Consider the following 19,032-nt stretch of genomic DNA (forward strand, 5'->3'; position numbering starts at 1 on the left):
CTAATGCAATCCTCCAGTTCATTCAAACTTCTTAAACAAAGCAATACATTAAATAAATTTAAAAAAACTAAATAAAACAAATTAAAATATAAAAAAACCCTTTACAACACTGATAAAAGAATTTCCTAGGAGTAACAATAATTGTTTAATTCAACAGTAATCCCAAAAGCTTCACCTACTTTATAAAATGATTGTTCCAAAAGGAAAAAGCCAACTTGTCTTTTGAATATACCAAATGGCAGTGACCTTAAACTATTTGTAGTGCATTCTATAATTCTGGTCCAAAAGATAATTTTGATAATGAATACTGTTTGGATCTCAGCTTTTTGGTTACAATATTGTTTGCACTCCTTATGTTATATTGGTGGATTGTGTGATATGTTAAGTTGTTTGATGTAGCCGTATAAAGCAGCAACAGTTTATACATAACTAAACAAGAGACTGTCATAATTTTTATGTATTTCTTGAAATTTTTGTTTACATGAATCTTGATAACCAATACCAGAGATATAACGTACTGCTTTTTTTTGTATTAATACAGTTCTATTAATGTTCTTTTTAAACATATTTCCACATATTGTAATTTCAAAAACCAATTGGGAGTAAAAAAATGCATAATATACCATTTTAAGAGCATTTTTATTGCAGAATTAAGACAGTTTTATTACTTTCTTTAAACAAATAGTAATTATATGATCATTCCAATTTAAATTTTTGTTGAAAATCAATCAGAGAAATTTTGTAGAATCATATGTTGGTATCACTACATTGTCAACTACTATTTGAATTTCAAAGGAAGATTCTTTATTTGAAGTTAAATTTACAACTATTGATTTATTTACAACAGTCTCCATTAAAGTATTCCACTTTATTATTATTTTTTATATTTCCTGTGATTTCCGAAAATTTCCAAAGTTTTGTGTTTATATAGTATAGATGTGTCAAATACATATAAAATTGTCTGGTTAGAATTACTTACATTTCCAATGTCTATTGCATACTTATCAAATTAATATAGTTTCTTAGTGAAATGTTAGCTTTATTTTTTTTATTTCTTCCCAAATATCTGTTTATTATTTATCACGTATGAGCATATAAGTCTTTTCAATTCAAAATTTCATTTGTCATATATTCTTGTTTATTTTCCTTAGCAGATTTTTATTTATTTTTTTTTTTGCTTTTGCATTTTTAAGAGATTTTTAACTGCAAAATTATTACGATTTCAAACCCAAAGTGATTCTAGTAAAATTCCAATATATCTTGTCTCAGTTCTAGAAATAGATTCAAGAAATACAGTTTACAATCTTTACAGATGACAAACTTTTTATTCCATTTTCACAATGCTTAGATTTTGACCATTTTTCTATGTTATTAGTTTCAAACAAAAGATAACATCTAAAAAAATCCATTTTTAAATTATTTATTTCTTAAAATGTGACCAAATTTTTTATTTTGTTTTGCCATATCAGTTGGCGTGTACAAAGATTATTCCAAACAGAACAAACAAACAAAAGTGCTCTTGTTAATGGAGGTTTTACACTGGGTTTTCTAAATTTACTCAAAATAATACAAATTAAATACCAATATCAAGGTTTTCATGTGATTTTATTTTACTACCTATTATTTGCATGAGACCTCAAAACATTAAAAACAGATTAAGATTATCCATCCACGACAAAACTGACAAAACATATTATAAATTTATTTTTATATTTACATTAAATGTAAATATTACTTTCTATAAAGAACATAAATTATGTATTATTTATTAGTAACAGCACAAATACAACGTTTATTATATTAATACATTATTCTTGTAAACAATAATATCATGATATTAATAAATTATTTAGAATTTTGTTCACAATAAGAATTAAAAAATCATTACTTACCAGGCTTTACCAACTTCTTTTGTCCTGAATGGTTATGGTGCCAGTTTCTAAGCCAAGTCGTCAGTTTATTGACACAACTTTTGTCTCCCTGCTGGCCGATGATTTGCTTCGTTGTAATTGGCTTGTATTTCTCTACCCACAGATTACTAAGAGCACTTGACAATTTACTAACTTCTTCTAATTTCATGTCAGATGTTACAGATTTCTCCTTCGACAATGTATTTGTATCTTTTTGTGACGTTTTTGAAAAGGCTTTTTCATTGTGTTTGGTAGAATGCTGCTTTTCTTTTGCATCTTTACTTTTTACTGCAGGTTCTGAGCAAATAGCTTTATTACTTTCTGAGTCTTTCTTCAACTCCTTTTTATCATTTTGATTTTTGTGGATAGGCTTATCTAAAGACGAACTTTTTTTAAACGGTGATGTCTTTGGAATGGTACTCGAGGTTAATGTCTTCTTTGAAGGAGATTTCTTAAATAAAGAATTTTCTGATGGTGATTTCTTTGGCGATTTTAGAGATAGTTTACTAAGAGACTTATATTTGTTATTAGTTTCTGGTGTTTTCACAGGACTAGTTTTAACTTTATTAAATGTATTAATACTTTCAGACAAAAATGTATCCCCCTTTGTTTTAAGCTTTTTCCTTGGTATATCATCACATTCAGTTTTATCTATTTGTTTCTCTGCACGTGTGGATTTTTCAAGATCAGGACTCTGTTTATTTGTTACCTGTTAACATAACAATTGGTGTTAGTGACATAATGAAATTTAACCCTTTAAGCGTCATGAAAAATTTGACCTGATCTTTGAAAAAGTTACAATTTTTTTAAATTTCCAATGTGTAAAGTTACATTTATTTTCGTTTCTGTATGTCAAAATAGAGTTATTTAACGGTAAATAAAATTTGTTTAGCCCTTTTTGGATTTCCTAGGCTAATTTTTAACTTTTGAGATTATCGCATTGTAGTTGTCACTAATATTTTTATCATTTATTCAGTAGTATGGGAATGAAACACAGTTTTATAGATAAACATATACTATATTACAAACCAATAAAATTAGAAAAATACAAAAGTAGACAAAGAGTGTTTATTTGGTGGCGGGCTGTCACAACTGACATTCTGCGCATCTCCCGCAAGCCACTGTTATCGCGTGGACTTTGAACCTTCTTATCGCTCGGCAACCTGTAGGACAGCCTTGCAGGGCTTGAATTATGTTTCTTGCTTTCTGATAACATCCTTATGACCGTAGTAAAATATTAAAAAGTTTGGGGTTGACCAAGTTATTGCTCAGAATTACTAAATCTTCAAATTCCGAATCGTCTGGATTCGCCATTCACACGAATAATGGTAAAAAAACACTAAATAAATACTGGAAACTGCTGTATATAATATGAATAATTTACTTTAAAAAGAATAGGACACAACAGAAAATTATCGATAACCGAAATACATATGCGTGTACCGGACGCTTCTCACTAACTAATTGACTAGATGTCTTGACGGGAGCTCCCGTCAATGACTTTGTGAAAGGCGCGGGGCAACTCCCGCTAGACAGTGTTTGGCCAATTAGAAGCAGCTGCCACTCCCATTGTAACAGAATTCGAGGCAGGGCAACCCGTCTGTATGTCGCATGACTACTAGAACCATCTAGCAGCAAAATATTCAACTAACATAGCAGTAAAAAAAATAAAGAATGCAAAAACGCGGATCCACGGCAATAACGTTTTGAGCTTGTAGTGGCCCTCCGCGGATTCGCGTCAATAACGCTGGAAAGGTTAAATATTATTTCATATATGAAATTAATAAATAGTTTTAAAAATTGGCTACTTGGTAAATGTATTTCTTCTATTGTAATATCTTTCTGGAAGACCAGGTAAAAATCAAAATGATAAAAATATCGATCAAGTTTGCTTTTTAGTGGTGGAGGATTGATAATTATTACTCTCTGTGAATTAGTTTCAAAGGAAAGCATCAGTAAAGGTTCAGTTTATTGAATTTCAACAGAAGATTTGACAACTAGAAAGTCTTTGCAAAACTGTTCCACAGGACTTGTCAGAAGAACAAAAACAGTTGTGACTTGAAATTGCTCAGAATATGTTAGAATGCACACAATTGGCCCAAATTTGCTCAAAACAGTCGTAGGCGATTAATTTTGAATGTGTGTATGACCCAGATACCAAAATGCAGTCTTCCTAATAGAAACAAGTAAAATCACCTCATCTGAAAAAAGCACTTCAAGTTTGAAGTACACTCTAGGCCATACTGACTATAGACAGCAAAAATTAGTTCTTCACAAGAATGCAACTGAGAGTGAAAACAACACTAAAGAGTACTATTCAGAAGTTCTGCATGTTCTACGTGATCCAAAGTGGTATAAACATCCCGACTCATGGATGCCTGTCACAATCTTGACAGCTTCATCAGGACTATGCTGCAGTGCATTCTTCCCCCATGTTCAAAACTTCATGGTTAAACAGATTATCCTTGTTAACTAATATTGCAGTTCACAATTTCTGGGTGTTCCCTCTTGAAGATGTCCCTTAAACGTTTCTCATTTGAGACAAGAAATAACATAATGCAAAACTGAAGTTCATTCCGAACGAGGCTTTCAAGATACTTCCAAGTGGCAAGAGCACTGGAATAAGTGTTTGGAATCTTAAGGGGACTATTTTTAAGGAGATAACTTATTAAAACATGTTAATGAATAAATAACCTTTATTCGGATTAAGTTTGGATCATTTTTGAACACACCTCATATTTTTGAAGATCTATAAACGAGGTAGAGTAAAAACATTTCTAAAGTCAATGCCAAGAGACACCAGTTTAGCAAATTGTCTGTGCAAACAGAAGAATATTAATTAATGATATTGCATATAAGGTATAATTCCACACCATTCTTCATGGCCATTTGAACATGCCAAAAATTGTTTTTGCATGGCCCCAAACCACAAAGAACAACGGATAACGATGATAGATGGTTGATTAATTGGTGCGGCCAATGCATCCACCTTACTCGCCCAAACTCACAATGCCCGTTTTTAATGTTCATTTTAATACATAAACAAACTGATTCAGAATTAGATGCTGCCAACATTATTTCTACTTAAAAGAAAATATAATTCATCACAGTAAAAAAAATGTTTAGTGCTAGGACTTTATTTAAAAAAATTTAACTCAATAATATTTTTCTTATTTTAAGAGCATTTAAAAGGTGGATTATCAATGCTTCAAATCTCAATTATAAATACCTATTTATTGACATTAATTAACTACTAAAACATCAATTTTTTTGTAACATTTTATGGAAAATATACATTACCTATTTATATCCTAAAGTTCACATGTAGGACACCAATCAAATTCCAACACTGTTTTTTTTTAGAATGTCTGTTTTTTTTAGAATTTCACAGATTAATTTTTAAATTATGAAACTTACACTTGCGCTACACTAAAATGGTCACAAAGAAACGATCTTTCCAATAAAGTTGCGAACTAAATTTGTATACAGTATTTCACAATGCTATAGAACATATAATTTGTGCTGTATCCATTAATTGAAAAGAACCTTAATTAAAAGAAGAGTAGGAACTTGCTATACTTCTATATGTATATCAGCAGCTGTTAATGACAACCAACTATGCAATTAATTGTTGAGTTATTTATAGTGTTATACTTTATATGTTTATATTTCTTTTATTTAACCCTCAAACTCGTAACTACCCGTTTTCTGATGGTTACGTTGCCACACGTATTGGCAGCCACCTAAAAATGGGCGGTCGGTACATCGTCTGTAAAAACACTTTTTATAAAGTATTTCCGCCTTGTACTAATGATATTTAGGCACCAATGTAAAGAGGACGAATTACTCTTTATTTTAGCTGAGTCCTCGTTACCAATCGAATCTGTAATCTGTGACTCCTAATGCTAATCTTCTTTGACAGCCGCTTACGTTCTATCCAAAGAGACGAATTCAGAGTTTGAAACGTTTTTAAGTTGTTTGTTATTGTTTGAAAATCTACTAAATTGAGTTATATTTAATTGAAGTAATTGTTAGTGGTGTAATTTATGCAGTAATTTGTTGTTGTGTGTTGTGTAATGAGTGTTATCTTTGTGTGAATTCATTAATAATGAATTGGTTGTTTTTGGATTTTATGTTTGCATGCTAGACTAGTTGCTTGGGACTTCTCTGCATGACTGCTGCCAAAACTAATATTATATAGTAAAATTAACCCTTTTTTAACTAGGTCTACTTTCTTAAATTAATAAAATAGAGCCATGGCTGAGGAAAATTTATATGACAGATCTTCAGATCTGAAAAAGCTTGGATTTGTTTTGCATGCTTTTTCATATTCGCGCATTGTTTCAATATTCTGAAATTATAAACATTCAGATCAAACAATTATCATGATATATATTTAATTTATAACATGATAATAACTAGATAAAATTTCTAAAAATCAGGCTATCTTGAATTTATAATTGAACAATAAAAATATTGTTTTCCAGGGGTGGTCCCACATTTTATTTTTTTCCTTATAAGCTTTTATGTTTGGTATTCTGTACAGGATAGTTATACAAAATATTTTTATGCAGATATTTTCTACAATATAAATAATTATTATTTATGAATACAACCATATATAATATATCATGGTTATATTGATTTATATACTTAAATCTTTTTAAGACATCTGCAAAATACCCAAAAGTAGCCCGCCAATACCGAGTAATATAACTGCCAGTTCTAGGGTTAATTTGAGCCCTATTTAGTTTGACTTTATGGCCGGAATTAAAAGGGTCAAAATGTGAACAGAAATGGCTCAACTTGTATTGAAATAAAATATAAATATAATTATTTACTTACTGAATTTAATTCATCGGTTGATTTTAAACTGATTGAATTACTATTATCCTGATCTGTTTCACTGATTATGTGAGAATCAGTCGTACTTTTGTCCAGTATGTCAAGTCCAACGGCATCAAGATTCAACAATTCTGATTCCAAATCTTTATCAATATGGAATTCCTTATCCTCCTTGGGAACAGCTTTCTAAAAATGAATTCATGGTTAACATTTTTTGTACTATTATGTACATAAAATTAGAACTAAACAAGTAACATGTTTATAAATAATAATGATTATGACATACTACTATGAAAAACTGATGTGAAAATCAAAAGTGCACTAGCAAAATACGTTTTAAATGTTCCAGCAAACCTACCTGAATAATTTACCAAAAAGAGAACATATTACTGTTTTTAATGGGAAATGTAGTCAACCCAATATAACATTCTCCTTAAATGAAATTACAAGCTTTGATGTGTAATTTACTCTTCTAATTAATTTTTGTTGGATCCAAAAATCATGCAAAAACAATTTTATTTCAAACCTTTGCATATTACAATTTTTATTTGTACAAAAATCATTTTATTTTAATTACTTTTCTATAATAAATACACGTGAAAGTATTATACTATTTAATACGTAGTTGAAAAAACAAAATTATTAGTCTCTATATTTTATCTTGGTAGGATTTTGTGTGAAGAGCTGAAAAGAAAAGCAATCAAATTTAATCCAATAAAACATACCTTAATTATATTGCGGGCATTGTCCCTTTTTATTGGCTTGGAGCTAAAAATATCACTTGCGTTAACTTTTTCCGGCTCAAAATATTTTGATTTGGTTTTAGAATCTTCTTCCTTTTTAATTTCTTTAGGGTTTTCTGAAACAATATAAAAGTCTTATTTAATTCATAAAACTCATAATATAAGTAAAATATATATATATATATATATATATATATATATATATATATCTTATATATATAAAAATCTTGAGTCACGATGTATGTTGCCAATAAACTCCAAAACGAGGAACCAATTTCAATCAAATTTCACATGTATCCGTAATTTAGTCTAACTTAGAAGATAGGATAGTTATTATCTGAATTATTCGCTTATGTCGTGAATATGAACGAATAAAATGAAGAAAAGTTTTCAAAGCGCCTGCACATTATAACCTGCAATTACGAGATAGATACTATATTAAACAGTGAAACACTATTTGAAGGCGCTAAGTTATGATGTATAATTGTCTAAACTAAATTTTTGGTTGAACTTAAAAGGTTGAGTGGTAGACCACTTTGTAATAAAATACATTATGCATGTACAATACATTTTTGACATATTTTCTTGATCGTGACATCAAGGTAAAATCTACATCGGGGTTGGAAATATAATTTACTTCAAACCAGAAATGCTCATACGCGGGCAAAACTTACGAAAAGCGTGCGAAGCCGCGGGGAACAGCTAGTATATATAACTATATACAGGGTGTCAATTAAGTCTGGAACCTCTTTTTTAATTTTTTGAACCATAATAGAAAAAAATACCAAAGTTCACACGTGCTTACTGGTGAAAGTAACGCACACATCTGCCCAATTACCGACCGGATAATCCCTTTGGGGGACGGTCCACAAGGAGTCAGACAAAATTCTTAAATAGCAGCATAGGTCAAGTTTGGTATCAAATTAAAGGTCTTACTTAGCAGAGTACAATGCCGCAAACCGGACTTCAAAAGGTGGATTCATTCAGTAGTTATAGCTACTTGAATTTTAAAACAATTGAACAATGTAAATTATTAAGTATTACAAGTAAACACCAATTTTTAAGTACCTGTGATCAAAGTAAGTGTTCAAAAATGTTCCCCTCCCATCATCTGACAATGTAGTAATCGAAGCCAGGAATCAATAATTATTACCAATAACACAACTACAGTTAGAATGTGAAAGCGGCAGATTGAGTCATACACAGCATCCACAGAAACTTAACGTTTGGGCAGGTATTATAGGAAATCAAATTAATGGCCCATTATTGATCAATGGTAATTTAAATGGTGACTCTATCTAGCAATGCTCCAAAATGAGATAATTCCTGCACTACAAGCTGCTCTTGTCGACAATTTCAAAGAATTTATTTCCAACAAGATGGCGCGCCACCACACTTTGCTCTCCTTGTTAGAGAATACTTGGATACAATATTCCTTCACAGATGGATTGGAAGACATGGTGCAGTAGAGTGGAACCTGCTCGTTCCCTGATTTATCTCCGCTGGATTTATTTCTTTGGGGATACCTCAAAGATAAAGTTTATCATACTAAGCCTCGAGATTTGGCGCACCTAAGAAATCTCATAGTCCAAGAAGCTCAAGATATTCCTCGTGACTACCTTCAAAATGCAGTGGATGGCTTTTACAACCGCCTAGGACATTGCCAGACGATGGTAGGGGAAACATTTTGAACACTTACTTTGATCACAGGAACTTAAAAATTGGTGTTTACTTGTAATACTTAATAATTTACATTGTTCAATTGTTTTAAAATTTAAATAGCTATAACTACTGAATGATCCACCTTTTTAAGTCCGGTTTGCGGCATTGTACTCTGCTAAGTAAGACCTTTAATTTGATACCAAACTTGACCTATGCTGCTATTTAAGAATTTTGTCTGACTCCTTGTGGACCATCCCCCAAAGGGATTATCTGGTCGTAATAGGGCAGGTATGTGCGTTACTATCACCAGTAAGCACGTGTGAACTTTGGTATTTTTTTTATATTGTGGTTTAAAAATTAAAAAAGAGGTTCCAGACTTAATTGACACCCTGTATATATATATCGTCGTGCAATAAACATAGGGGCGTAACTGCAAAATAACAACTTTTCAGGAGAGCAGTTTTAAGAAACTTATACCTATGGTTTTAAGTTTTAAATCTAGATATAAGCGGCCTAAAGTCAACCAAATTTTTGCACATAATACCTTAGAATATGGACATCAAAGTACGCTAGTTATTTTTTCTTTTTTATTTTTTCCATCCATTTAAAATAGCATTTAAAGCAGATACGCCAGTATGTCTCAAACAAACAAATTCAAAAAATCAGTTACGCTCATTCATTTTCAAGTTATAAACTGTTGTAAATGATAAGAGGAAAGGAAGAAAACTAGATTTGAGCTTTTTAAATTATATTTATTACATACAAATCATTAAATAACAGAAAATAGGATTTTACAATATGAAATTCAATGTGGGCCCAAGATTAGTTTTTTTAAATTTGATACCTTGTGAAAATCAATGTGGGCTGTTAACTTAGTTTATTAACTACAAAATACACAAAAATAACGAATAAAAACTTAAACTAAGCAAAAAATTGAAGTAGCCTTAAACTAATTGTATTAACTACAAAACAAAAATTTTCAATTTGACATGTAAAAAAAATAAAAACCAACACACTACCAAAACCTGGTAACGAAAGAAGTTCATCTTCATAACGCTGGTTACAACCACTTTTTCATTTAAGTTAATCATGGCGCAGGTTTTTGTAAAACAGCATGTTGTCTTCGCCCCGTATGATGGGTGTTGGACCACTGCAGAGCCCCATCAAATCATTGTACTTATCTTTCGTCAGTTTTGGTTCATTTTTCTTGTAGAGTCTTTTTGGCTTTGAACTGGGATCGATGTTACTTCTGGGCACTGTCAAACTACTGTACAAACTGTCTACATGGCTTGTTTTGAAAAAAAGTTTACAAGGTTCTTCTTTCTTCAATACCATGTATTCGACCCATACTAGGCCAGTTTCACAATGTTTCTTCCTTCGTCGTCTCTTTTCGTACGGTAAGGATCCTTAGTTGTTTGGCTAAGGCCATGAAATCCAAGAAATCAGAATTTTCCATACTGTGTACGTCATATGGATGTTTCCTGCGTGCCAGGCGTATAATAGATTTGAGTTCGGAAGGTACAGTGACATTGCCAGCAGTACTTAGTGCTGAACTTATTGCACTATGGGCGGAATATCGCCCTCATTTTGGCCATGGTACGGCTCAAAGAATTTTAGCGATATAAATCTGATACTTTTAGAAGTACATACAACATTAAGTAACATTGTAGCAATGGCAGAGTTTTTGTTCTGACCACTGCATCCGTCAGAGAACAAAAATACCTCTTTGACATTCTTGTTATCAAGATCACTTAAGTAGTCATACAGACATGACGCGATTTCACATGACCCTCTTCGGCCTAAGCCCTCATGCCAAACGTAACAACTACAATCTTTGTTGACGATGTTATATTACAGTCATATTGTAATTTGTAAGTCTTCTATGGTAAAAGAGCTTACTGTCTGCAGCTATAGGCAGCAGTATTATTTGCTGTAAATCGAAAGTAGCACATACACATGACTCATCTACCAGAAGATCCTTAACGTGTTGTTTGAAGGCCCTCACAGCTTTTTTTCTGAAATATGGGTTTGATAGCGTTTGTTCAAGGTCCGCTTTTTTTATTAGAGTCGCCACTTTTGTAGGCATTACATAGCCCGCATTGGTCCTTTTTTGGGTGATGAAACCCAAGGTTCATTTCCCTGAAAATATTTGAGTAGGTGAAGTAACTGGTCTTTATATTTTCTGTTTTATTTTCCCTGTTGAACATTTTCGACCATTTTATACAAACTCAGGTCCGGTGCAAATATTCCTTCGAAGTAGATGCTCTGCAATAGTGAGATTCTACAAACGTGGGAAACGGTTAATGTGGTTGATAATTTGCATCCCGATACAATTTTGTCCTGATCTTGTAGAACTTTTGAGAGACCACCTCTTTTTCTCCTTCCAAAACCCCAGATTCTTTGTATCTTTGATAGTGATGTCCTAACCATTTTTTCTGAAACACATAATGTGTTTATAAAAAACTTTTTACAAACAGGAATTTCACTTCCTTGTTTGGGCAAAAAATATACAAAAGTATATGATCTTCGAGACTGTTCTTTTCCAGTTGTTTTTCTCTTAGTGGCCATTTTTTTTACATATCTTACAATGTATTCCCTCTGCAGTTGGAGGCTTCCAGTTCCATAGAAATCAGTCAATATTTGTTGCCTTTCTTCATCGGAAACTTCTGAACACTGTGCAAATTTTTTACATCCATCTCCATTACACCTTTCTCTAACTCGATTTCTAGCTGAAACAGTTTTTTTTGTCGTCACACTTACATATTGTTCGCCTCTATTCCTTTGCTCTTTTTGCCATCTTCTTTTTATTTTTCCTATTTTTAAGTTTATTCTGTGAGCAAGAATAAGTGTGGCACCTTCTTTTTGAGCTTCCATCTACTTCAAAATGATTCAGGTTCCAAATCAACTGTAGGATGTGCTAATATTTTTTTCTTAGGCCTAACTGTTTTGGCAGTTTCTGTAGCTTTCCCTTTCAGGTGGTGGTCATCAATACACAGACTCTTATCAAGATGACTAAAAACAAAGAAATCGAAAACATAGGGGACATGCCGCAAACATTTCTTCTCTGCAGTCACCAATTTCACAAGTGGCACATTGATCATCCCTAGGATTTGTATTTTTAGGCTGATTGTCATTGCTGTTAGAAGATGTTGTACACGATGCATTGTTTAAGGAATGTCTATCGTCGCAAGAACCCAAAGTAAAATGGATCCTCACATAAAACATAGCTGCAGCTGTCACAAAGAGAGAAAACTGGTTTTCTACAAGACTCAAGATCGCATGCTGGAAAATAATCAGGATCCAAGTCTAGATTGTCATTAATATCCATTAAGTCCAACCCCAAATCTTCATTATTAACATTATTGTTGTTAGACCTAACCTGAAAGGAAGCTTAAAGTAACGTCTCTATCACTTTCACCATCCATTTTCCGTGTAGTGATTGTTTATATTCAATTGTAAATGTTTATTGTTAATTTACACTTGATCATACCTCTGAGTATTGCCCTCTTCGCAGTTAAAAAAAAGATAATAAAACTAAAACAGAATGTGACAGTCTAAACATAAACTTCACACTTAACACCACAGTATAAGTACACACTGGCAAATTGGAGGTTATATTATTTTCACACAGTAAAACTGAGACTGACAGCTGCTACTCTTTGTTATTGCCAACCTCTCCACGTGAAAAATCCCCTCGAAATTCACAGAATGGCTATTCAATGTTAATGTTTAACAGCACTAAAAATATATCTATATATATATATAAAAATGAAACTGTTCGTGTGTAACAGCATCACTCACAAACGGCTGGACGGATTCGCCTAATTTTTTTTTTAATTTTGTTCGTCTTGATCTGTAGAAGGTTATAGGATACTTTTTATCACTTTCTCCCGATTCAGGATTCCGCCCCACTGGTTACAGAAATACCCGTAAGAAATGCATTGCAGCAAACATATGTTATTAAGTGAAAGAGTCTTTTCAAATTTTTAATCAGCTGTTCTTTGTAAACATATATAATGCGACAAAAAATTGTTGTTATTTTTGACAGTAACTAAGTAAACATAAATATTTTTGACGTTTTCTATGTAAACAAACATTTTTTGACATTTACAACGTGTCACAAATGTCAAATTTTTGATAAACGTGATTTGATATCTTTTTTACAATTTCCAAGAACAGTGTTATTTTCCATCAGTAAAAGGTTTAAAAAAAATAGGCAAGTATTTTTTGTTTTCTCATGTAAATATTCTTTGAAGAATGTTTTTCTCAACATTTTTTTTTTACAGAATTCCTTTGAGCAGTTTTTTGACGAATTTTGCTTCAATGATATTTGGATGTAAATTTTTGACGGTTAGTCGAGTGCCGTTGCACAATTTTGGTGGTCGTAAGTTTCTCAACATCATTATCGGTGGATCCTACTTTCAAGAGTAATTGATGTGACGGCATTCCTGATGGTTCAAGTGAGTTTAAAAACTCCACAGAGTAGTGTACAGCTTGTTAAATATACATTAAACGACCTTAGTCCAATGAAGTTAAGTGATTAATATTCAAAATAACAGATACACCAGTATGCCCTCTGCCCTCTAGTGAACTGAACAAGTTTCAAGTTAAGAAACATACGGGCGTAAGTGCAGATACGCCTCTATGTCTCTGCTTCTAACAGCTGAACAAAATAGACATATGGCTGTAAGTAAAGATAGGTCTGTATGTCTCTTGTATTGAAAGCATAATGTTAGATACAACCCCCAATATTTTTCACAATAACTTTTAAACCGTAGAAAGAGAAGATGCAGATACGCCAGTATGTCTATTGGATAGAGCGCATAAAACATAGTGGGGTTATGGTCTTATCTCAAAATCGATAATTTTTCAGTTACGCCTTATGTTTATTGCACGACGATATATATATATATATATATATATATATATATATATATATATATACTACTTTAGGAGAGAATTTAATGTTCTGTAAATCAAGCTTGATTTATTCCATTTTTAAATCGTATTATTTGTAATAAAAATTAATTATCTAAAACTTACCATGTTTGTAATTTATAGATGACAGTTTAGTTATCAATGATAAAACTCTTTCTCAAGTAAGCAGACATTGGGAAATATTACTTCGAACAATGTGATGAGGATTTTTGAGTGAGAAAAGAGATGGTAATCAACAGTACAAATCCAAAAGAAATTAATTTGTTTTAATAGTGAATAAACATTTTAATTAATTAAACAGGGTTGTCACTCAAAATCACTTTTCAAAATTCACAGTTCTTTCCTAGTCAAAAATTTCCAATTCTCTCATTCATTATCAAACCAAATAATAACTGAAATACTGTATTATACCAATACAGTGGAACGGTTATGGTTTATCGTCACAAGCTGTATTTGCAGGAAATTCCACAATGTTGTGGTGGCCTAGCAAATTTTGTCACTAGCGGTATATAATATAAGAAATTCGGTGACGATTCATCACTACCACTTATTTTAAGCTCCTTAGTTTTTAGATGAGTCTTTCAGCGTTTTGACATAACATCATGTATACCTAATAACTTTCCTTTCTGTGATGTTTAGAAAGTACATGTATCCAATTTGGAAAAATAAAGAGAACAAACAATTACCAACACAGCACTACCGTGGGGCAGACTGCAGTCCAGCATTGCGGTTCAGAGATCTACTGTGTACAAACTTTCGGTACGAGACCACAATTTCTCCTTGAGATCATCAAAACATTAGCTGGCTACAAAATAAAAAATTCAGTTATGCTATTTAGAAACATTATATTGGCAAGATTGTGAAAATTCACAGCCTGTTTAGTGCAGAAAAACAATAGAACTACATGGTCAATGTCTCTTGGTGAGACTGTCCTGTCACAGCACGATTGTAGTATTACTATTATACATTCTCGTCAAAGCATGGCAATTGGTTACTAAAAAAACTTCCTAAGAAACAGTTGATGTTAAAAAATAATTCTTATTTATCCATTACATTTATCTTTTATTCACATTTGCTAAGAATAAATTTATATATTAGCACCTTAAGTTGACACTAAATTGTAATTTCACTTTAAGAAAAGAAAAGGTAGTTAAAAAAAGGGACCATTACTAATTATATACTGATATTAACAACAATAACCTAAGTCATGGCTAATTATAAAAATACCAAGGAGTTATCTTGAAAATCAATTGCAATTTCCAACTTACCAACAGCCACAGAAGTCTTGCTGCGCTTAGATGATTTTCTGTTAGTTTCCTCATCAGAATCAGAATCAATCACAACTACTCTTTTTCTCTGGCTTGGCTTTTTCACAACATCTTGTGTCTTTTCATTTCCAGAAGATTTTTTCACACTAAAAAATGATCTGATATCCTAGAAAGAGAATTATAAAATCAACAAGTGTATATTAATAGGATTATCTAATCTAGTTCCAAAATAAACAGATACAACAGAACATTGAAGAACCAGACAGAATGTAACAGACAGACAGACTGGCCTTTGACCTTTTACCCCCAAAATTAATACAGTTCTTAATAATAATAATAATCTCTTTATTGCATTCTTTTAACAATTTTTACATCGTATCGCAAACGTCAATAGTTTAAATCAATTTACACGATTTCATCTACACATTCACGCAACCTCATACTCACAATTCATACAATCATTCAAGACACAATCGCATTGACCTCAGATCCAGCACTCTCAAATATCCCGCGGCTTATCATGAATTCATCAACAGAGTAGAAAGCCTTGGACACCAAAAGGAGTTTGAGACGCATTTTAAATTGATTTTGATTATTGAAAATTTTTATTTCTTCAGGGAGCCTGTTGATTAATCTGATACCAACTTCTTGCGGTAGATGTTGCGCTAATGTCAATCTGCTTTGATGAGTTTGAAAGTTGTCCCTGCCTCTAGTTTCATATTGATGAACGTTCCTGCCACGAATCAAGGTGCACCTTGATCTACAGTACATGATCAGCTCAAAAATATAGAGACAGGGCAAAGTCAGCAATCTCAACTCCCTGAAAGATTCCCTACATGACTCTCTGTAATTCAAATTTTCAATGATTCTGACAACCTTTTTCTGGAGTCTAAAGACGCACTCCATTTTGTTTTTTGCACAACTTCCCCAAAGCCTTATTACATACGCAAAATGAGGATGGATTAGGCCATAATAGGCCATTCTTAAAACTTCTGGGGAACAAAATTTTGCTAGATTGCACAGAGCATAAATACCTAAGGTAACTCTAGCACAGACCCTGTCAACATAATCGCTCCAGGTCAGTCCTTCGTCCAGAATCATTCCCAAAAAATTTGTGAAATTATTTTCTTCAAGAAGGTTGTCATCCATAAATACGGCCGAACACACCACTCGATCATGCTGACGAAGGCTGAAACTTACTACAATTGTTTTTGACTGATTTGTTTTCAGATTCATTTCAGTGAAATACTGATTGTATGTGTTCAATTCCATGAAAGAGGTGATTTCCAATTCTTGTATTGATTTACTTTTAAAACAAAGAGTCGTGTCATCGGCATATTGAACCAGTTTTCCATGCTGAATAACTGAATTCAATCCGCCGACATAAATTAAAAACAGGAGAGGCCCGAGGATAGAACCCTGAGGAACACCGTGGGCTATATTAATTTTGTTTGAAATGACATTTGAAATCTCCATGCACTGATGTCGATCCTTAAGGTAAGAACCGATCCACAAATGCGGGAGACCTTGAATGCCACATTTCTCCAACTGGTGCAACAGTGTCTCGTGGTGCACACAGTCAAAGGCTTTAGATAGATCGAGAAATAGTATGCTAAGCACAGGTTCTCGCCTATCCAAACCATCGACAACATTGTCCTTAAGGTTGTTCAGCGTCAATTGTGGATCTGTTTCTCTAAATCCAAATTGCTCTGGATTCAGAATTTCGAATTTTTCATTGGACTAAGAGGAACATGTATCAAGTTACAAGTCCCTAGGGCCTTTCTATCAAGAGTATCGCATAGGCGGACAAACAGACAACATGATTTTAAGAAAAACCTTTAATAACGTTTAATTCCCTACGAGTCTACACTAATCTAATCACAATAAGTGTATTTCAAAACTTATTTAGAGAATAATATAACAGTATACCAGTTTAGTAGCTGTACTAAATAATATAAAACCTTTCCAAACTGTAGTCAAAATCAGGTTTCCATAATGATATATTCTGTGAACAATAAGAAACTGCAATCACTATAGTACGCTACAAATCATTATAAGCCTGGTTGTATGGGCACCCTGCCACCCCCCCCCCCCCCAATCACATTGTGGCTTTGTCATATTGTCATATCAGCTGATTCTCAATATGAAGCAATGCAACAATGTCTCATTTTGTTCCAGTTGTTTACATCCATTTTGTTCTTCAGAATTTGATTATTCTGCATATTTTAATTTTATTACTACTTTTTGCTCTTGCTAATACTTGAGCTGTAATGATCACTCGATTGATAAATTCAATCAATTATCCAATCACTAGTTAGTTATTCCTCCGTTACAGCTAGCAATACCATGCCACAACCCAGGCTTGCATTATTTGTCTCATACTATGGAATTAATGGCATTAATGGAAATGTAACAAATTGTATTCGTTAAAACAGTAAGATATGCAGCTAGGATTCCATTGTGCTGATGGGAGGTTGACCAAGAGGATAATACCAAAAGTTTTTAGGATATGATACAAATGATACCCTAAATACAAATAATGACCTATACCCCAGAACTGTTTCAATCAAAGGTTTAAAAGAATGCATTGTCAGACTATGTATAGTGTCATATGTTACAATTATTTATAATAGAGTTAAAATAGTTTGTTTTCAAAACTTATTTTAATATCTGAGATTTTTATTTTTGAGTTTTAACCAATCGAGCTCAAGCAAAGGAATGAAAAGAATCTCAAAGATGAGTGTGTTTTTCTGTCTGAGAGAATAGTATAGGACCTTGCACTTAGTCCTAAAAAGACCTTTATACCCTTATTTGTATTTATTCCTAAAATCTGAGACTTCTGCAAAAACCTATTACACTAAATTGCTGGCTCATAGAAAAATTTATCTGCACAATCAACGAATTCCTGGACTTCACAAATGACTAATGACACTTTATCATTAGATTTAATTTATTTTGTAAATGATGGCTGTTCAGAACTTGATGTTCATGAATAGTTTGTATGTAAAAGAATTGTATGTAAATTGAATAGAATGTTCAAGTAGTAATTTACTCTAGATTGCAGTACGGTATTGTATGCTGGGGAGCAGCTCCAAAAACAAAAATAGACGATATTAGAGTAACGCAGAACACTTTTATATGTTTAATCTTAAGGAAAAAAAAGGTGAGACTCTTCTTTACAACCTTTATTACATGTAAATGTATCGAATTAGAAGAGGTGAGTTTTTTTAAGTATTTAGGTGTATATTTTGACCAGAAAATAAATTGGAAAAACATATATCTTTCGTCCAAAATCAAATTAGAAGTAATGTTAGGAAGTTTTATTTTTTGAGAAATTTTTATGACGAAAAGCTGATACGTACTCTGTATTATGCACTAATCTACTCTAGATTGCAGTACGGTATTGTATGCTGGGGAGCAGCTCCAAAAACAAAAATAGATTATATTAGAGTAACACAGAACACTTTTATACGTTTAATCTTAAGGAAAAAAAGGCGAGACTCTTCTTACCCTCTTTACCAACAATTAAAAACTTTTCCCATACAATATATTTTTATTTATAAAGTATTAAGATTATTTTTTATAAGAAGTGGAAATAGAAATAATATTGAACAGCAAAAACAATATGTCACAAGAAGTTTACAAAGAGGTCTTATCCAAAAACCG

The 19,032-nt window shown here is 32.3% G+C and overlaps 1 protein-coding gene across 1 annotated transcript in view; it reads right to left on the minus strand.

Moving 5' to 3' along the window:
• Window positions 1-19,032, minus strand: part of LOC124362161 (replication factor C subunit 1-like) — a 54,535-nt gene that overhangs the window by 24,368 nt on the left and 11,135 nt on the right. The window contains exons 2-5 of the mRNA XM_046816409.1: window positions 15,367-15,532; window positions 7,481-7,614; window positions 6,756-6,941; window positions 1,893-2,619 (exon numbers count right to left, since the gene is read on the minus strand). Of these exons, the coding sequence (XP_046672365.1) occupies window positions 1,893-2,619; window positions 6,756-6,941; window positions 7,481-7,614; window positions 15,367-15,532 (1,213 nt within the window). The remainder of the gene's footprint in view (window positions 1-1,892; window positions 2,620-6,755; window positions 6,942-7,480; window positions 7,615-15,366; window positions 15,533-19,032) is intronic.

The sequence above is a fragment of the Homalodisca vitripennis genome, chromosome 5 (genome assembly GCF_021130785.1).
Source record: "Homalodisca vitripennis isolate AUS2020 chromosome 5, UT_GWSS_2.1, whole genome shotgun sequence".
In the NCBI taxonomy this organism is placed as follows: domain Eukaryota; kingdom Metazoa; phylum Arthropoda; class Insecta; order Hemiptera; family Cicadellidae; genus Homalodisca; species Homalodisca vitripennis.